This window comes from Homarus americanus, unplaced genomic scaffold, assembly GCF_018991925.1.
Source record: "Homarus americanus isolate GMGI-L3 unplaced genomic scaffold, GMGI_Hamer_2.0 scaffold30535, whole genome shotgun sequence".
NCBI classification, from domain to species: Eukaryota; Metazoa; Arthropoda; class Malacostraca; order Decapoda; family Nephropidae; genus Homarus; species Homarus americanus.
In genome coordinates this window covers 14,639,706-14,662,104 of record NW_024732440.1, presented here as the reverse complement: position 1 = coordinate 14,662,104, position 22,399 = coordinate 14,639,706, and the positions used below count along the sequence as shown (strand labels likewise).

General features: G+C 38.4%; 1 protein-coding gene across 2 annotated transcripts in view; it reads right to left on the bottom strand.

The window, feature by feature from the left end:
• Nucleotides 1-12,906: 12,906 nt before the first annotated feature.
• Nucleotides 12,907-22,399, bottom strand: part of LOC121868855 (TBC1 domain family member 14-like) — a 69,427-nt gene continuing 59,934 nt past the window's right edge. The window contains exons 7-9 of one of the 2 annotated variants that reach the window (XM_042369841.1): nt 21,490-21,690; nt 21,128-21,341; nt 12,907-14,603 (exon numbers count right to left, since the gene is read on the bottom strand). In XM_042369841.1, coding sequence (XP_042225775.1) covers nt 14,401-14,603; nt 21,128-21,341; nt 21,490-21,690 — 618 coding nt within the window. In that variant the 3' untranslated portion in view covers nt 12,907-14,400. The remainder of the gene's footprint in view (nt 14,604-21,127; nt 21,342-21,489; nt 21,691-22,399) is intronic. The other variant, XM_042369842.1, reaches the window with a different exon arrangement.

Here is a 22,399-nt window from a genome sequence, read left to right as displayed (position 1 = left end):
TCACTGTCAAGATAATTATTAATAGAACCAAAGGTAGAAATTTTTAATAATAAACTCTCTATTGTTATTTAAGGTCATGAGGATTTTCAAATGTTTGTATATTTGTTAAATAATGAAAATTATATAAATGATTAGCAACTCAACTACAACCACAGCTGCCACAAGATTCTCCATCAAATTTTCTTCATTATTTAAACAAATATCGAAAAATTAAAACTTACCTGACCTTTATCATAAACTACTGTATACAGGTAGAACCATGTCACCTCCTCTATCTGTGATCTCGCTTTTCACACAAAGTGTGGAAGTACCTTTTGATATACTGTACATGTGTGCTGTTTACATAGTGAATGTACAGTCAATCACATTACGCGTCCCGCATTCCGCTTCACCGTTAACGCGTGCCTTGCCAGAACCTAACATGCTCACATTCCGCGGGTCGCGAACGCCATTACGCGAGTGTCCGGCGCGACGCTTATTTTTAGATTTGCCCGACGCCACCCACCCGCCCGCTTGCCTGCTCTCCTCTCCTCCGCTGGGTGTTTACATAAGGCGCAGTGTGTGTCTTGTTGCTATCACTGACGCTATATGATGATTAGACCTGTGGATTAGCTGCATCCTACCCTCTGCTGCTAGCTGTACTGGCTTAAAGTATTATGACGTGTCCAATTGGAGGGAGGGAGGGAGGAGAGACGAATTTTGACCTAGCCATGTAGCTTCCCATCCTCCAGGCTAATTCAAATCAAGATCCATTGTTCCGTGAAATGGCTTCCGCTGGACCACCTTACCCCAGAGAAAAACCTTTCTTACTCTGGACTCAGCGGCACTAAACCAAAGAAGACACGTATCGCTTCCTTAAGCCACGAGGTGAAGTATAGCATCATCCAAGAGTTGGAGAAAAGGAACAAGGCAGGCTGCTGATTTGGCGCGCCAGCATGGCGTGAACGAATCTACGATCCGGACTATAAAGAAGGATCTGTGCCAAGATAAAGGAGCACATGAAGATCACAAAGTCTACAGGTGCTTCATGATCAAGTATTTTCACAACCAGGTGCTTCAAGACAGAAAATTACTTGTGAGGTACTTGCGCGCCAGGCGCGATTTGAACATGGCGTCTTCCACACGCTTCTGTGAAGGACTACGACGTGAATCAAAGGCATGGCAGTGGCACGAAGATGTAACTTCAGAGTCTAAACCTTTACTGCTTCTGTGGTTACAGAGGTTTAAGATCCGGAATATGATCACCAATATAAACATTGGTGGTGAAGAAGTTTAGTGCTGATCGTGCTATGCTCGAATTTCCTCCGTTTTACGCGGAGATTGGCGGAGGAAGGACAGTACAGTGACGACCAGGTGTTTAACATGGACGAATCTGGTCTTTTCTGGAAAAATCACTCTTCCAAGTCCCATGCTAGATGAATGCTAGCAGGATTCAGCCAGAAAAATGCATGAACGATCACCCGCCTCCCTGTTTACCACCAATGCCTCTCCGGTACCTGTAAGCTCAAGTTATCGGTGATCTACACAGCCCGCAAGCCGCACGCCTACAAGAGCATGGACATGACCAAGCTAAATGTCCACTGGCTGACAGCACGTAAGGCATGGATGTTCTCTACACTGTCCCTCTCCTGGTTTGATGACTGTTTTGTTCCCGATGTAAAGAAATTCTGTGAGCAACAGAATGTCCCATTTAATATTTTGTTGCTGCTGGACAACGCACCAGGACACTCGCCCCTACTGTTAGATCGTCACCCCAACGTAAAAGTGGTCTCCCTTCCTCCCAACACTACGTCTTTAATCCAGCCCATGGACCAGGAGTTGATTTGCAATGTGAAAGCTGCATTCTCAACAAAAAAATTCCAGCTCCTGAACGACTACACCAACACCAGGGAAGAGTTGCGTGACCTGAGTGACACCACCACCGATAGCAAGAGCGACGAAGATGAGGAACAACGGTTAGAACAGCAAAAAATACTCTTCAAACAATTCTGGAGAGTATTTAACATCAAAAAAGCTGTGGACATCTTGGTGGAGTCATGGGATCAGCTGTCTATTGCTACAATTCGTCACGCATGGAGACATGTGTTGCATGGAATACCAGGTGAGAGGAGGAGTCAATCTGTGACTGGTGAGGTTCAGATTGCTGCAGTAGCAGTGGACCTTGCCAGAGAAGCTGCGCAGACTGTTACAGTTCCAGGCTTCTCCGAGACCACCAACGACGACATCCTGGAGGTGATCAGAAATCCTGAAGTGACTGCCGACGAGATGTTGGAAGAAGAACACGTCAGTGAAGAGGAGGAAGAAGGTGCGGCAGTCTCCGAAGAACACAATTTAAGTCATAGTGATATTAAGGGTGCCATGGAGTGTGCAGAGAAGATGAAGTCCTTCCTTTCCCGCGACAATGACGATGACCGCTATGAAGTCTTCCATAACCGGCTGGTGCAGGCTATGGAGCCGTACATCAAGGTGTATCACAACAACATCAACGCCAGCCGTCAGCAAAGCATAACAGATTTCTTCACCCGCAACCCACCACAGCCAGCCCAAGCCAGTGATAGTGACAGTGAAGTTGACTTTGAGGGATTTGTCAGGGAAGCCCTGACAACTGTAAGTGACAGTGATGATGATTCACCTAGTAATGGTGATTCACCTGAGGGCCAGTAATCTGCCCTCTGCCTCGGAACCAGCCTCCATCCCCGTATGCTGACCCATCTCTTCTACTACCGTAAGTGTTCCACATAATTTTTAGTTTTCTAACCTTACCTTTATTTTTCCTATGTTAACCTTTATCTTTCCTAACCTAACCTCTTCTATATTACTTGTTTTTTCATACCATCATAAAGTTAAGAAAAAATTTTTACTGCAACATAGTTATGTGTCGTCAAAAAGTGGAGTTTGGGGATCGGCCTGGACTCCATTTCAATTAATCCCATATGTTATGTTGTTCACTTTACGCGTTCCTCACTTTCCGCGGTACCCTCCGGGTTACATTAACCGCGTAATGTGAGACCCAACTGTATACCTGCAAGGTATTTGTATATTGTATAGGTGTACTTGTATTGTTTATGTACATACTGAATCAATGATAATAAAATAGGGCATGTATTTGAGATGAGTAACTAACTAATTATAAAGCAGAAGAAAACCATGCAATCAGAGATTAATTTGAACATGATGTTCGTGGTGATGGTGAATGTTGGTGGTGATGATGAGTGTTGGTGGTGAAAAGTGACACACGTGGCCACTACAGAACATGTTGGTATATAACGGACCGAGTCCATTATTATTCCGGATCCAGATATAATGGACATCCAGCTATAACGGACCGGCCTCCCCCCATTAGTATATTGTAATTGACAATTAAATACCAGCATTATCATATGTGGTGGTGTGTCCCATAGTGGTGTATGTGCCAAAATACAGTTTCCAGATAATGCTATTTAAAGTTTGAAATTACCTGCTGCATCATACATAACAAAAATTTATACTCTCTCTTGGGCATGTAAATTTTGCTTCTTCACTTGAAAAGGGCTAAATGGTACATAAACTTGTACAAACAAATTTTTATGAGTAGCTCACTTAATCTAACGATGATTTCTGGTTTGTGATGATGGGTTAGAAATATATCTGGTGTATCATTAATATAAAAGATGGTCCACATCAGGATCCTCTGGGATGACCTCTGGTTGTCAATAATATCGCACATTCTCTGGTGTGTAAGCGGTGGTATGAATGGCACATTTTCCATATCACTAAACTTGATACTGTTAAATTTAACTGTTCTGTATATTTTCCAGAGCGCAATGTTAAGGTTAAAGTTTTTTTATCGCTACATCCTGCTAAATCCTTTTTGTAACAATATTTGCATTAAAATATCTGTGTATGCAGTTTGATATGAGTATATCACTTGTCCAAGGCTGAACACTATTAGAAATGTCTCTTATAGCTAAAATGAGTACAAAAGGTGGGAGAAACACGAGATAGTCCGGCTGTTGTGGTTTGCAAGTACAAAATGGCAGGAGTAGCAGCTCCTTTCACTGCCAATTGGTAGTGTCACATGGCTGGTATGCCTCTATGGAGCACCTCGACTTTACTCCTATACTTCCTGCCAGGTACTGCTGCTTGTTAAAATGAATGGGATTCTCAATGCCAGAAAGCCTTAAGCAGTATTTGCCATTCTGTCATGTCTAACACATGGGGAGAGGTCAGGAGAACAACTACTGTAGGTAATCTTAACTCAAAACTGCCATATTGGCACATACTGTACATGACAATATTACTGAAGATTAATTGTAATTCTTTGGTGTTTTAGTGATATAAACTATTCACAAGACAACAATATTTGGGAGGCTAAGTTTGAAGTTGTAGTTTAATCTTATGCACAGTTATTTACAGTATTGTAATATTTCACCTTTTGATAAAATGTCTTACTAGTTTTTATGAATTTCTAATCTAAAACTACACCTTTCATCAGGACCATAAGGCATGATATATATTATACATAAAACACCTTCATTCTGCCAAGATAGTGAAACCATTTTACCCATCACTTGTATGTATCACATATCATGTAGCTACTCCTCAACTTACGACATACTCGACCTACGACCACCCGAACATGCGACCGCCTCAGTCGTACCCAAATTTTGTCAAATTATGTATTTTCGAGTCCCAATGTTAGTGATTGCGCTGTGTACTGCCAAATTTTCGCTTGTAATTCACTTTAAAATGGCTGGCAAGCTTAAAAGTGAGAGTTTTGTGGTGCTGAGAAGAAAAAGAGACACCCATTTTAGATTTTCTATATATTATTTAAGCATTTTCGACTTACGACCTGGATTTGGGTCCCTAACCCCGTTGTAAGTTGAGGAGCAGCTGTATTATGAAAGCATCCATTCAGTTCAGTTTTAAAACCCTTTTCAGATTTATTCTAATAATAATCAGTTTGGCCCAAAACTTGACAATTTTCTAACAGCCTGTTCTTAATGTCAAATAATAAACAACAGCTACACAAAATGTGATATATACAGTACCTACTTTCTTTAATTAATCTTAATTATTTTATTGGGTCTTAGTGCTTGCTTCTAGTTAATTTCAATTTATTGTAGTTCTTTAATGTATTAGTAAACATATTCAACAAATATTTCTATAGTACTGTACATAATAACTCTGATTTCTAAAAAAAACAGTCTGAAATGTTATTATTCATAAAACCAATCTAGGCCTTATTTTATATTGAAAAATATGATAAACTTTCCCTGTCTTCATTATTAGAGGATGTTATTAAGCTTTGGGAATTTAACTATGGTATACTGTATACTGTACCTAATTAATCCCATTTGACTTAAAAAAAAGTGTTAGGCTACTTTCAAATAAGCTTCTGCTTTTAAAAACTTCTCATATTGCTCAACTTCCTGAATTTGACTTTCACTCATAAATGAATTCACATACAGTATACTGTACTTGGTTAATAAACTATCTTTATAAATCATGTCCGAAACAAAATGACACCAAGAACAAAGATTTTTGATAAAGACCCCATGAGACATACCTTGCTTTAGTAGCCCTGCGTGTGGATTGTTCAGTTCAAAATTCATCGGAGCCCTCATGAAAGATACTTTTTTTTTACCGAGTGTACATATCTGACATGGAAGAATTTCCTATACTGTACAGTATTCTCTATGCATGATTTAATTTTAATTCAACTTTAGAAGGTGTTAAAGAAAAGTTCAAATCAGTTTGAAACAATAAGGACAGCAACTAACTGACTAGCCATTAGACGATGGCATTAAACACCCACTTTTCTTTTTTTTTCTATACAGTACACAGAGAATTATCAGTGTGAGCCTCATTCTCAAACCATCCCATCACAATAATGCAAGTTTCAAAGATCATCCCTAACAGAATAATAAGAGTATTTTCAAAATATAACAATAAAACACTAAAAAAAGTTTTTACATCACATGTAAGAAAAATCTCGTTTTAAAAGTGTCCATTCTTTCATAAAGGTCAATGCTTACCTGATACAAGCTAATAGGAGAGCTAATCCAACTGCCTTACTATCACTGCAATTCTCCTGGTAAGATCAATAGATAAAATAATGAGTAATTTCACAAGCTATATCTACTGCACTACCATCATTTCTGTCTCTGAGAAAAGAAAAAAATTATGGAAGAGATTTCATTCTTTTTAAAGAACCATATTTTGGTTTAGAGGTAAATTACCTATTACAGATCCCTTTATATATATATATATATATATATATATATATATATATATATATATATATATATATATATATATATATATATATATATATATATATATATATATATATAAAGGATCTGTAATAAACAATTATATATATTACCTATATATATATATATATATATATATATATATATATATATATATATATATATATATATATATATATATATATATATATATATATATATATATATATATATATATATATATATATATATATATATATATATACACACACACACACACACACACACACACAAGTCCTTGTTTAACGTTGCCCCCGATAACATTGTTTCATTATAACGTCGCTATTCTTTAGATACCCATGATTCGGATAATGGCCCGCCAATTGAGTATAACATCGTCACGGACTACTTTGTAAAGCGTATCACCCTCTCTCTCATCTTGGCGTGCTACGCTCTCACCCGCAGAGCGTCACCAGTCTTTGTTAAGTTACCACAGAGTTCGTGCGTGTTTAAGCTCTAAATACTGTACTCTAACCGCGCAAATTGGCTTCCAAGCACCCATCAAGTGCTACTGGTGCTAGTGTTATGAAGAAGCAACGTAAGACCATTAGCCTTGCTACAAAAATGGAGGTTTTAAACCAGGAGTAGGAGCCACCTGCTGGGTCTCGGTGACTCACCACCCCGTTCCTCCTCCGCTCCACTACCCACCACCACCTCCATTCATGAGTGAGTACAGTACAATACAAAATGATTTTGTTTATTTATTTATATAAATACTATTTTCTATAAAAATGCCATTGAATTTCTGTATTTGCAATGTATTTTATGGGGGCAAAGGGAGGTTGGGGAACATAACTCTCGCATTTTATCTATTTTTTAGGGGGAAAATTGATTCCGTTAATGTCGCAGCTTTCAGGAACGGAACCATGACGTTAAGCGAGGACTTATTGTATAAATAAATAAAATATTTCCTTGTACTTCCTTTTCTTAACAAGAATGATTCACACTGATATTTGATACAGTCAGTATTCAGAAGTATGTGTCTGTGTATGTACAGTATATGAAAAAATCATGATTATTTTAAGAAGTTTAAGAAATTAATTGTGGCAATAAGCAAGACTATTTGGCATTTACTTTTCAACAGGCCCCTATAGGTATATTGTATGGCTTTTAACATTTTATAATGTAAAGCAATAGATATTGAAGACTAACCTTCATCAGCACATAGTATATAGTATAATTCTTTTGCCAATTACACCATATAGTTAATACAATACACATGATTTATTACTGTACTTGAGACATAAAAAACACAACTCATAAACCTGAAATATAGAAGTGTACTGATCATACATGTGACTGTTCATTATAAGTCCTACCTGTGAAAAGTCCATAGATATATCAATAATTAAAGTGAAGAAATGTATTGAGTATTTAATTATCACAGATCTATAGGATTATATAAATGTACAAACAGACAAAATTATTTGCATCTAGGATCCTTCCCATCTTTCAAAACTATAAAGCACCACAAGTAATGACAAAATGTTAAGATTATGTTATGAACTGATGCATGTGTCAGTGGGTAGGTGATAAATATTCAGAGGATGCATTTAAATATATCAACAATATCAGATCAAACTCTGAAGGGTAATAATGAGTCAGACTGTAAACCTGTACCCATACTAGTTTAAAGAAATAAATAAAGTATAATTTCTTGTAAAACTACAAGATAAATTACCTTGCACATACTGTATATACATTTTAATTGTAGTGGTTAACAATGTGATATCAGAACATTATTGTCTAGGTCACTGAAGTTACTTAACCCTCTTGTACACACAATAATTTTTAAATTTCCATCACCACAACAAAATTCATGTGAGGTCTTGTCATCTCTCTGCAGCTAATTTATCCCACAAGAGTTTTTTTTTATTCATAATTTACACATCACTGGCTTCCTTACTGTTTTGGCTTTAATATCAGCAGAAAAAAAAATAAGATGAGAATAAGACTATTTTTGTTCCCCCACACTTTGGTACTTTCTGGAAGTTGCCATCGCAAGACCATGCAGTCATCTATGATGTATGAAAATTTAAGGCACTGATCTTGAAAACTTTTTTGAGACAATTTATTTTAAGAGTTTAATGATGTGATTTGTATCACAGATGCAATTAGTGCTGCCCATGTTTTGACACAATTTGCTTCATGATGCAAAAGAGGGTTAATTAGTTTATGAATGAAACTGGTTAGATTATGCTGGGATGGTTATGTTAGAGAAAGTATCTTCCCAGTACTGTACTATGCTTTCCAATTCTGTCATATTTTCCTCTTCCATCTGAAGTGGTTAATGTTACAATATTGAATGTAAAGGTGATAAGACTGAAATACTGTACCCATATATGAAAAAAATTTCTCCAAGTTCTTGACATTCTGATATCATATGTTATCCTCATCGTTTTAAAACAACGTGGCTTTAATTCCCCCAACATGTATTAATATAAATCTACTTTTTGTTTAATAACTTGCCTGAATGTGAAATAACATTTTCAAAGTACTGTATAACTTCTTACAGCAATAAATGTATTATGGCAGTTCTGGTAAAATTTTCCCAAGTGCATCTTAAATTAAATTTACACAGTTTTCACATCCTCCTAATATGCAAAAACAAACTATACCAACAACAAGAACCTTAATGACTCTCAATATTCATGTTCTGAGAAAAAATACATAAAAAATGATATGCAGCACACAAAATGAACTGCAGTTAATATCGGTAACTATAATGAATACACTAATATTTTTGTGTACATTTCCACAAGAAAAGATAAAACTTTGATTGCATACATTGGTAAGAAGTATATCCACAAAACATGAATAATGAGGCCAATCGAGACTCTTCCTGTTACATAAGTTAAATTTTTGCATTTCCGGAGGATAAATACTTTGGTAAAGTTTTACTTTCGGACAACACGGGAATCTTAAGAATTTTATCTATGCAGTCAATAATTTAGACAATTCTAAGACACTTTTCTTCTATGACATTTCCCTCGCAAATGACCTAAAAATTACCTAACCTAACCTCCAAAATTGAGGGCTCCGCCAGCTCCCCTGGACCCCCTGGAGTATGAGGCATCTAGCGTAGGAATGACGAACTCACCAAATCATAGTTTTGAGTAAACGCACGTCAAAGTTTTAGAACTGTAAAATCACACAGCGTCATAGAATATTGATAGAATTGCCTCAGTTATGTTCTATATTGATAATTTTTGTGTGTACATGTAGAAGGTGTGCATACGGTAATACAATGACAAGCCTGTTCGTACCAAAAAATATTATAAATACAGTTTTACCCCGCCTAACGCGGTTTCACTTAACGCGTTTTCGCATATACGCGGTGCCTTGCCAAAGCTGAACTTTCACTTAACGCGGGTTTTTTCCACATATACGCGGTGAGTGTCCGGCTCGGATGCTATTTTTAGATTTTGCCCACGCGCCACCCGCCCGCCCGCCTGCCTGCCTGCCTCTCCCTCCTCCTCCCTCCGCTTGGGCAAGCGGCGCGGTAAGGTTGCGCAGTGTGTGTCTTTGTTGCGTTATCACTGACGTCATATGACGTCTCGGACTGTGATTGGCCATGCAGCCCTACCCCCCTCTGCTGCTAGCTGTAATTGGCTTAAAGTATTATGACGTGACTACCCCGGGGAGGGAGGGAGGGAGGAGAGACGACGCTTGACCTAGCCGCGGCAGTTTCATCCCTCAAGGCCACCCCGGGTTAACGCGCATCCATTGTTCCGTAAAATGGCTTCCGCCGGACCACCACGCCCCCAGAGAGAGACCTTTCCTTACCTGGACCCAGCGGCACTAAACCAAAGAAGACACGACGTTCATTAAGCTACGAGGTGAAGTACCAAATTGTTCAAGATTTGGAGAAAGGAAGACGCCAAGTTGATCTCGCGCGCCAGCATGGCGTCAACGAATCTACGATTCGTACAATCAAGAAGGATGCAGCCAAGATCAAAGACCACATGAAAATCACAAAGTCTGCAGGTGCTTCATCTATCAGGTATTGCCAGAACAGGGTGTTGGCAAAAGTGGAAAATTTGCTGGTGAGTTATTTGGTGCGTCAGGCGCGACGGAACATGGCGGTGGACACGCGCTCAGTGCAGGAGTACGCACGTGAGCTATACGCAGCAGTGACACGTAAACTGGGAATTGCAGAGCCCAAACCCTTCAATGCTTCCTCTGGTTGGCTGCATAGGTTTAAGAAGAGGAACAAGATCACCAACATCAACATTGGTGGTGAGGAAGCGAGTGCTGACCGTGTGGCGGCTAGACATTTTCCTCCGTTTTTACGTGAGATTATGGAGGAAGGACAGTACAGTGACGACCAGGTGTTTAACATGGACGAATCTGGTCTTTTCTGGAAAAGTTACCTTCCAAGACCTTCGTTGTCCAGTCTGCCAGCAAGGTAAGGGGTCGGAAGTTGCAGAAGGAACGCATCACCGTCCTGTTTACCACCAATGCCTCCGGTACCTGTAAACCAAAGTTATCAGTGATTCACACAGCCCGCAAGCCGCACGCCTACAAGAATATGGACATGAACAAGCTTAATGTCCACTGGCTAACCGCACGTAAGGCGTGGATGTCCTCTTCTCTGTCCCTCTTCTGGTTTGACAACTGTTTTGTTCCTGACGTGCAGAAATTCTGCGAGCAACAGAATGTTCCATTCAATATTTTGTTGCTCCTTGACAACGCACCTGGACACTCGCCCCTACTTATGGATCGTCACCCCCAACGTAAAAGTGGTCTTCCTTCCTCCCAACACTACGTCATTAATCCAGCCCATGGACCAGGAGTTGATCTGCAATGTGAAAGCTGCGTACTCTGCAAAGAAGTTCAAGCTCCTGAACGACTCTACCAACACCAAGGATGAGTTGCGTAAGCTGGGTGACACCGACAGCGAGAGCAAAAGCGACGAGGACAAGGAACAAGAGGCGGTGACTCAAGAACTTCTCGTCAAACAATTTTGGAAGTAGTTTAACGTTAAACAAGCTGTAGACTTCTTGGTGGAGGCATGGGATCTGCTGACTATTGCTACGATTCGTCACGCATGGAGACATGTGTTGCATGGCATACCAGGTGAGAGGAGGAGTGAACCTGTGACTGGTCAGGTTCAGACTATTGCAGTAGCAGTGGACCTTGCCAGAGAAGCTGCGCTCAATATTACAGCTGAAGGCTTCTCCGAGACCACCAACGAAGACATCCTGGAGGTGATCAAAGATCCTGAAGTGACTGCCGACGAGATGTTGGAAGAAGAACACGCCAGTGAAGAGGAGGAAGAAGGTGCGTCATTCTCCGAAGAACCTAGTTTAAGTCATAGTGATATTAAGTGTGTCATAGAGTTTACAGAAAAAATTAAGTCAGTCCTTTCCCGCGACAATGACGATGAACGCTATGAAGTCTTCCATACCCGACTGGTGCAGGCTATGGAGCCGTACATCAAGGTGTATCACGACAACATCAACACCAGCCGTCAGCAAAGCATAACCGAGTTCTTCGCCCGCAACCCACCACAGCCAGCCCAAGCCAGTGATAGTGAAAGTGAAGTTGACTTTGAGGGATTTGTCAGGGAAGCCCTGACAACGGTAAGTGACAGTGATGTTGATTCACCTAGTAATGGTGATTCACCTGAGGGCCAGTAATCTGCCCTCTGCCTCGGAACCAGCCTCCATCCCCGTATGCCGACCCATCTCTTCTACTACCGTAAGTGTTCCACAAAATTTTTCGTTTTTTAACCTATTCTTTATTTTTCCTATGTTAACCTTTATCTTTCCTAACCTAACCTCTTCTATATTACTTGTTTTTTCATACCATCATAAAGTTAAGATAGAATTTTTACTACAACATAGTTATGTGTCGTCAAAAAGTGGAGTTTGGGGGTCGGGCTGGGTTCTATTGGAATTAATCCCATATGTTCTGTTGTTCGCCATAGCGGATTCCTTAGCGGCAGGCCCTCCTGGGTTCTATTGACGCGTTAAGTGAGGCCTGGCTGTACTGTAAACTGTACTGTAATTCAGTCCCTCCTGAACAGACACACCTCTGTAATTACGAAACATCATAGAAGAAAAGTGTCTTTGAATTATTTAACCTATTGATTGCAAAGATAAAATTTCAAAGATTCCCACATTGTCTGAAAGTAAAATAACACCAAAAAATTTCTGTACTAGAGTGCAAATAATAAAAAAAATAACAATAAAAAGAAACATTAAAAATTTTGCTTACATTTTACTGAACCTTAAGGTTAGTACTGTATAGAATAATATATAACTTCATCATAGCCATTTATCCTGAACTATTGCTTCCCGGCTTATCCAGGGTAATTACATACTGGTCCATGAATGATCACAAACTGATGATATATAACTTAAGTCTCTAAAAATTATAAAAAAATTAACTATAAAGGATACATAACTGGCTTGAAGTTATGTTCTTGAAATGAACGAGATTCTTTTTTACAATCGGTCAATGTTTACTTTAATTTCTAATATGAAATAAGTAAAACAAATGAGTACTATATCTTTATGCAAACATGGCTTTTGTGGACACTAGGCACAGGAGGTATAATATCTGTAATGAGATATAAACCATGTGATTTCTTACTTCACATTCCAAATTATCTCTGCTAATAAACTATATCAATTCACTTAAAAATTTTAAAGACGTATCACAACTTCATTTGGAAGTTACCCCAATTGTTCTGACATAAAACTTCTTCAGTCATTCATATTTTGGCTTCCATACAGAGCAGTAAACTGAACATGAACTCCAGTTGAATGCCACTTCTTCCTTAGATGTGTACTGTACAGCAGAATGGCTCTATTGTACAGAGGGTAATTTAACATTAAATAACAATGATGCAAATAACTATTACATATAACAGTGTCAATTACTGATTTCATTAAAATCCATCTCTGATATGATAAATTATGAGTTATATTGGAATTCCTGGGATATTTAATTGTTTTCAGATTTCTTTCATTCTGCTAGCCATTTCCTACCATTTTACAGGGTGGCCAGAATCATGAGCAAACACAAATCATTTCTTCATTTACTGTCATTCATTCATTCACACTTACTGCTGTAACAGATGCACTCTTTGGTTATCCCTTCCACATCAAGACTCCATGATATCAGTTTGGTTAATCTATGATCCTTCACACAAACGATCATCACCAACAGCACATATATTCCTTACTCAGTGCCATCATCGTGTCATTCATACAAGGTGCTGCTACATAGACATTCACCACCCTTACTTGTATTGAGTTCTTCACTTTTTCCTTCTTGGTCTTTCTCCCTCTTCTCCTTCTCCCAAGCCTTTATCTTATTATGTTGCAAAGTGGTTGAAGACACTACTCTCCTGATTCAAAGCAGTTAGAAGCTAGTGGAATAAACATCTCCTTTAGTAAGATACTAATCCACCAAAACAGATTACTCACTCCAACTGACCTAATGTTAAAATGTATAAATTCCTATTTTATCTTAAATTAAAATATATAATATACAAACATATAAATTTGTAGTCAAGTATAAAATAAATATTTAAAAGCTTTGTGGAAAGTTACCAATACTTCATGTACATTTGTTAAGATCAAAGAAAATTAGATATCAACCTTTACTATTAAGCAAAATTTTTTACCTTTGTATAAAACTTGAATGAGAGTTTTCTGGTTAATTACCCATGATCAAAAATCCAAAATTTTATCCTACATTATAGGAACAGCCCACTACCGAAGTAGCATTTGTCATTATGAAAAAAAAAAAAAAAAAAAAAAAAAATATATATATATATATATAAGGACAGGTGACACTTAAGTTTAGATGAATATGTCAGAAAGAGTTTTTAAAAAATGTTTGTACAGTGATCTTATACAGAAATCATGATACAGTATTTTTCATAAAATTCAAAAATTTAATTTAGTCTTGACTGTAAATATGATAACTAGAATCCAATACTTTTAAATATATTGTAGTTTTTGGAAGCATCAAGACTTACCCATACAAATTAGAGTAAATAAAAAAAATAAAAATCTCGTACTTAAATTTCATAAATAAAACATTCCTGCAGTAACAACAATTTGAAATACAGAATAAAAGTTGGCCAAAATCATACAGCAGTAATAGCCACGGCATCTGTGTGTGCCTGCAGGATCTGTGTAAATGTGCGCTTGTGGGCGGAAGTTCGGACGGATGCAATGGCCCGGAATAAAGCATCTACACAGAGATCATCTGGCAGACGAGTGAGAAACTGTGCGGCAGTGGCAGTACACTCTTGGTTGGTAACCACAGTTTCATACAATTTTAAGATTCCTGCAAAAAAAAAAAATGAATTATCTTATTATATTAAGTCTGCTAAAATAATGAAAAACTGAAGTTTGAAATCCAGTTTTGTGGCTGAGGGAAAAAGATGAATGGCCTGTGAGATATATTGCCCCAAAGTGCCCTGATAGAGCCTACCATTGGGAAATTATTTTGCTTAGTAGCAGGACTCATCATTCATGTGGACAATCTTTATGCTAAAAGCATTCTTCTCACCCAGTCAAATCAAGATATAAATCCTTGATCTGGTGACTGTATTGATTTACAAGAAAGAAGGACCCAGCTAATGATGTGAACGAAATTCGCAGAGATTCTTTGCACTACAGTAAACCCTGGATAATTCGGCATTTGATAATTCCAAATTTTATATTACCTGGGACAGCTATACTCTCGGAATTTATTTAAAAATAACTCGGAAAAACCGAGTTATATAAAATAATCTTGGAATATTTAGTATACGCTCATCCCCCCGTACTCTATAGTTGCGAATTCACTTGTTCACAAAAAATTATTAGTGACCTTTTATTCAATATTTGCAATTGAAATTCAGCTATCTGCGAGGCTGTTCAGAAATATTTTGACTGACTATTGGCAGATGGGCATCTCTCGCACACACTCCGTGGTTAGTCAGTTCTCTCTTTTGTGCCGCATCGTCCTGCCCCTCTCATGCCACCCAGTATATGGATGCAGGAAGAGAGAGTGCTGTAGCACCCCAATATTTTAAGTATAAAGTGCTATACATGGTATACATTAAACCACAGAGTATCTAAGGCACCAGAATTAATATTCAGCACTCCCTGGTAAAATTTGGTTCATGCGGTACTGACCCAGTAACACCCTGCAACCTCTCCCATTCATGTCAGGCCACTGCATACAGTGTCTTCACTATTACTATAACTCCCGTGCCATAGACTTTATTTATTTTACAGTGCAATTCATTTTATCTGAATTCCAACTGCTGAACCTGAATCTTCCAGGTATCCCAACTTTGTCCCCTTTGGTAAAAAATTCTAATTTAGCCTAAAAGTTCAAATGCAACTAAAGTCATTCATTAGTATGTCTGACACCAGTAGTGCTATAACTGCTTTTTTAAAAAAAATTGCTTTGAGAAACAATAAAATTGATACATAGCATATCCTAAAATACAATAGCACATATTTTATGAAAAAAAAATAGCTCCTTCCACACCCAAACCATCATCTAAGCAATGCCACAGTTCAGCCAGGCAGTCAACCAGCTGACTGAGACATGTTTGTATGCCATGATGTCACATTGGATGGAGGGAGGCAGATGTGTCCGTCACACTGTACAGTTCACTGCCTCCACATACATTTACCTCCCACACACACCCCCATGCTCTCCATTTTTCTTATTTTATAGTTTTATTTTATATTTACATTGAACCCTCGCCCAATGCTGGTTTGTCCAATGCAATTTTGACTATATGCGTTTAAATTTGTTGCCAAATAATTTGCCCAACACGGAAAATTTGAATATAAGCGGGTTAACAATGCGCCACCTCCTCCACTTTGCCTCAGCCACGCGCCTGTTGGAGATGCCCGCCAGTTTTGCTTATGCGCCAGTACGGTCAAAATTATACGAAAGCAGTTTTGGAACTTTTTGTGTTTTTGCGTTGCTGTGTGTGTCTGCCCTTGCAGTATGGCCCCAAATGCAGAGGTGATGCTAGTGAAGGTAGCACACCCAAGAAAAGTAGAAAATTGATGACATTAGCCGTGAAAATAAAAATTTTAGATCAACTTTGTGATGGTGGGCATGTCGCAACGCTTGCCCGTGAGAACTCTGTAAATGAGTCCACCATACGCACAATTCGTAGTTGTGAGGACAAAATACTTGCTTAAAAAATAAAAATAATTCCAGTTTCATCACCATCGAAGTCTTCTTCATCAATCACCATCATCAGAATGCTTCACAACATCTATGACATCACCATCATCATAGTTGCACTACAATCATCTAACCATGGATCAGTGAGTCAAGTAATAAAATTTTACATGGCTTATCATTAATATGTTTAGTTGTTTATGGTATGTTAGTTCAATTATTATCATATTTGTGCATTATGTAAATGTTTAAAAGGTATGCATTTCACGTGATAAGAGTCCATGCGAGGCCATGATCCCGCCACCCTATTTTTTCCATAAGAAGCAAAGTTTGCCCAACACGCCGTTTTAGAGGAACCTAACCCCCGTGTTGGGCAAGGGTTTACTGTACTGTACTTTATTTTTAAGCCACATTCGAGTATTAAAGAAAACAGTTTTACTAGGGTGAACTATAATATCCTCTGAGTATTATAAGTTGCATGTTTATTTACATACTCAGACTTGAATTATATGTAGAGAAAACAATTATTTTGTTAAAATTTATTCTTTATTTTGTAAAGTGACCAAATTATAGTTTGTGATACAGTATACCTGTACATTAGTGCGTGGTACAGTATACCTGTACATTAGTGCCTCATTGTTTACGTACCGTTCCCCCTCCATTACCTCCGCCACCTACCACCGTTCCCATGTGTCAACTACCATGCCTCTGTTGCCTGCTACGATGCTTCATTCTTTGCCTGTTGTGCTGATAAGTATTACTTTTTGAAAATTAGCAATTACATGTACACGTATATGGGCTGACAATGTTTAATTGCTGTACAGTATTATTATGGGGGTGGGGGAGTGCCTTGATATTACATGTACACATATATGCGTACATGCTATTGAGGGTTTACTGTAATGTCAAACTTTTTTCCAACTTACTGGTAGATCAAAATCCTAATATAAATTTTTTGGCAAAGTTTCAATGGGAGTACAACTGTGTATAATGGCCTAATAAAGTGTAATAGCACAACTAATCTTTTTAGTTTCCTATTTAGGATATGTAAGGAAAGTGCTGACTGGACAGCTTAATGGCATGAACTGAATTGGAGATGAGGTGTAAACCCCTTTTATGGTGAGCAGCTTCTTAGCACATGAACTTGATTGAAAGTTTGACTCCTTATCAAATGCCTTACTGATCTCTTAAAATAACTATTGGATTAAGGGTTCAGAAGCTTTTTTTTACTTGATAAGAAGACTGCTTGTAGCCTAAGTGTTCTCCACATACATAATAAGTCCTGCTGTTAAGCAATACAAGCTCCCTGAGTCTGGCAGGAGGTACTTATAGGTGGTCCACCTCGCAGGTAACTCATGAGAACCTGTAGGCTGTAAAACTCATTATGGAGATACAGTACTGTACTGTATATCACAAATACATGGTTTTACCCAACATTTCATATTTACATATATCACACAGTAGATCCAGGTTGATAAACTTTTTTTTTATGTAAATGATATCAGCAAAAAACTAAGAACAAAACCAAAATAAGAGGGTACAAAATATAAACTAATGATAAAATAAATACTGTATCAATAAATAGTAATACAGTGACCCCTCGTTTAACGAACGCCTCAGTTAACGAAATTTCGGTTAACGAACTGCCTTCCATAAGGATCTTCAATTCGGTTAACGAACAAAAATTCGGTTAACGAATTTCTTACGAACCGACCTCAACATGTTTTCGCTTGCACTGACCGGGCAACCAGCTTTAGTATCAGTCCGCCAATACATTAATCGGTTCTAGGGCTTAAATTCCTTACTATTTTAGTAAATATCAAGAAGTTTATACTATTCAATAATTTTAAAAGTTTAATATTCAATTTTTTAGTCATTTTAACAATTATTGAACATAATTGAAGGTAAAGTGACTAGTTTAATGCGCAGCATCCAGCCTCTTAACACAGCAAACAGGCGTTAGTCTCTCTGTTTTCACTGGAGGTAACATCTTGCTTGAGACTCTCTTCAACTAAACGCTTTTTTCTGTGTTTCCAAGCAAATTATTGGTCATTTTGAAATATATTTTACATATTGACAATAAATAATGCAGTGCACTGTTGATTTAAAGAAAATAATCTTGAATTACACCAAGAGAGCTAAAATTTTATGGGTGAAATGGTGCCATGGGGTGACTTCTCTTCCACCCCAATGCCTTCTCTTCTTCCTTCTCCTCCACCCCATTCTAAATCCCATCATCATCATCATCCAGGAGCCTTCTACATACACACCTCAAAGTAAGTGAACTTTTCTACCATTTTTGTTGAATTTAGGAAATTTTCGGTGAGCTGGAACCAATTACCCAAAAACCCATTGAAACAATGGTTTCGGTTAACGAACTTTTCGGTTAACGAACGACCTTCTGGAACGGATTGAGTTCGTTAACCGAGGGGTCACTGTATCATGAATGATACATAAAAATGAAAGAGAGGATAATTTCAGAACCTATTGCTAGCAATGCTTTAGATACACAAGAAAATTCACGTGAATGAGTGAAATTTGTGAAGGTTCTCATCTTGGCCTATTCAAATAATATACTGTACATCAGACAGGGGCAACCCACGGCCTGGACCATGTCTTTGTGCGGCCAGTGGAGTAATTGAGCAATTCTATGTAATGTGGCTCGGGTAGATGCAGCTAGCTTATGGTGAGTAAAGCAATATTTATTAAGAGAATAATCTTAACACACAATTCATTACTGTTTCATCACCAAGGAGTAAGTAACTACGAAAATGTAACAGCGAAATAAGTTGCAATAGTCAACAGTATAAACATTTTAACTTGTGTGACTTTACGGGCCAAGTTTGACACAGTCTATTGATGGATTAGATGCTATGTGGCATTGGGTCACTTGGGAATTAACTAAGGTTTGTAAGTCCAAGTGGGGTCACAGGCAGTGGTCACACAGATCAAAGGTAAAGGTCTCTTTCTTGTTGACAGACTGTCTCTATTTATTCTTGTTTGATTAGGTCTCCCAGCAGGTCCCTCAGCATCCAGAGCCGACCCATCTCAGCTATCCTTCATCCCTGGATGAGGTAGCTATTGCCATCAAACACATGAAAAATAACAAAGCCTAAGGGCCTGATGGAATCCCAGCCACGGTGTATAAAGCAGGAGGACCTCTGCTTACTAGCCCTCTCCACTCTCTCCTGAAAAATGGGAAAAAGAGGAAATCCCCAAGCTCTCAAATATGCCTCCATCGCCAATATTTATAAGAAAAAGGGAGACCGGTCAGACTGTGGCAACTACCGTGGGATCTCGCTGCTGTCCGTAGCTGGCAAGATTATCGCCCGAGTCCTCCTAAACAGACTTCTCCCCGAGGTGGAAAACTTCCTCCCAGAATCCCAATGTGGCTTTAGACCATCACGTGGCACCACTGTCATGATCTTTGGTGCCTGCCAGATTTAGGAAAAGCGCAGAGAACAGCGTCGTGACCTGTACATGGCCTTCATTGACCTAACCAAGGCCTTCAACGTGGTCAACAGGGAAGCCCTCTGGTGGACCCTCAGCCGTTTTGGCTGCCCACTGAAATTCATCGCCATTGTGAGGCAACTCCACGATAGCATGAACGGCAGTGTCCTGCACAATGGCAACTAGTCTGAATTCTTCCCCATCCAAACTCATGCCACTGCCAATTTCGCTGGCGGGGTGGACATTTTCCTTGTATTATGGTGTTCATTAATATGTACTATATACCTAAATACTGTAAAGAACAAAGCATGGTAGGAAAAATAATATAACACAAAAACTCATGGAATAATTAAAGGGGCTCTAATGGCCCGAGCAACACTGGCTTCATGCTGCGCTGCCATACACACGATGACCAAGACCGTCTCGGGGATGGTGATAAGGCCCACACAAAGAAAACGACGTCTGTCAAATGGCGTCCAAAGTTTAGTCAGTTTCAGAGAGTTGTTTTTGAGTTATTTGAAAATATAGCCCATTGGACGCAACGTTGACGTCGCGAGGATGAGCGTAAGTTTTTTCGCCTTTTATGTTCGACGCCACAATGGTGTCATGCAAGGCTGAGAGGGTTAACATTGACATTATTCTGGTGGGAGTGTCTCATAAGTAAGAAAATTGCTGTAACTGTAGGAAAAATCAATGCATTCACAGACTGCTTCACTCATCTTCTGTTAAATGCCAAGAAACATTAACATTTTACTTAAAAAATGATTATGGTGGATTTGTTTCATAAATGGGAAAAAGACTAATTGTAAACTGAAAATATCATACAGTGGATGTGACAAACTGTTTCACAGTCCGTTCTAATACAAAATTAACATTACTTTTGGGTTAGGTTGGATATAGATTTTGGTGGGTTGGCCCGCAGAAAAATAGCTTAATCGTAATAAGACCCATGACTGAGGAAAGGTTGCCCTTGCCTGCTGTACATAATGAAATATTTTGCAATAAACTCCCATTTCACACTCCACATAACTGCAAAAGCATGTCCAGAAAGATACAAAATATGTGGACTGTATATTCATAGATGCAACTATAAACCTATCAGTCCACTGCTGAATGAAGCATCCTTCAGTGCTGAGAAAAGTGAACAATGAAATGCTTGTTAATAATAGTCAAACATGATCTACTCTTTACTTTATAATTTGACTAAAAATAAATTGACCAACCAATGGCAGCCCTTAGGAGAAATTCCTCGCCATCTCGCAAGTAAACATCCCATATTCTGACTGCAGCATCAAGAGGTAATGGACGAGCAAATACAGTCAACAACCAGTCCAAGACATAAAGATCTGGTGTAACTCCAATGTTTTGTAAATGGTCAGCAAGAAGTGGTAAGTTGGCAGCTAGAAGTTCCTCAAAGGTCTTGTAATAAGCACACATCTGAAATTTTTTATAATAAATCAACAAAAAAGTGCATAGCTTCTCATATATTTCCAGTACTGTTGTCAGATATCTGGCTATGTTCTTTTTCAAATAACTTACATTACATTTTACCCTTTCCTACACTACAAAGACAACAACAACTCACCACTGGTTGATCCATTCTGAAGAATGCCATGTGAGCTGGTCGATTTAGGAGGTTTGAGAAAGTAATAAATGCATCCGATTCATCCATGTTAAGAAGCAGTGTTGCTGCCAGAAAGGACATGCCCTGTACATAGCCAACATCTGGACGGTAACAGGCATAAGCTCCTAAGATGTTATGAAGGGGATCATGATATGGTCCACCCTGTAATGATCAAGTTTACATTTATATACACTGTACTTCTATTTTAATACTACTACAGATAATGAGTGCGATTTACCATTTTTTTCTTTTCACATGAAAAACATAGGGAAGCAATAAACAAATTTACCATATCTATTCACTTCGGTGTTACCTTGCCAAAGACTGAAGGTTGTATGATATAGAATAAACACTGTGGCAGGAAGTTACAAAGAGTAATAGTCGTAGTATAAATTAATTTCAATAAGCAGGGGTTCTGCAAATTGGAAAATGGAAAAAAAAAATTCTAGATGTTCTCACAGTATGAACATGGGTGTGAGGTAGTGACACTATGAAGTGACTAAAAATATTTATAGAACAGGGAGAGTGAATGTAATACTGCATGTTGTTAGTTTGCTGGTAACTTTTTTATTGTCCACTGTTCAAATGGCATTTGTCTGCATTGAGCCAAGAAAGTGAGGTGTCATAACACCACACCCTGCCCAAAAATGACAGCAGTATTCTAAATGGGGGTTCACCTGAGTCAAGTACATGATCACTACCTGTTCATTGATCCATTAGACCCATGACTTTGAGCATCAGTCCAAGTTTCACAGAAGCAGTTTTGGCCAGCTCTAACAAAGTCTATCAAGGTAAGATCTGAGGCAAGGGAGATGTCTAAAATCCCAATGCCATGTGATAATGGGACCATAACATTGCCAAGAACTGTATT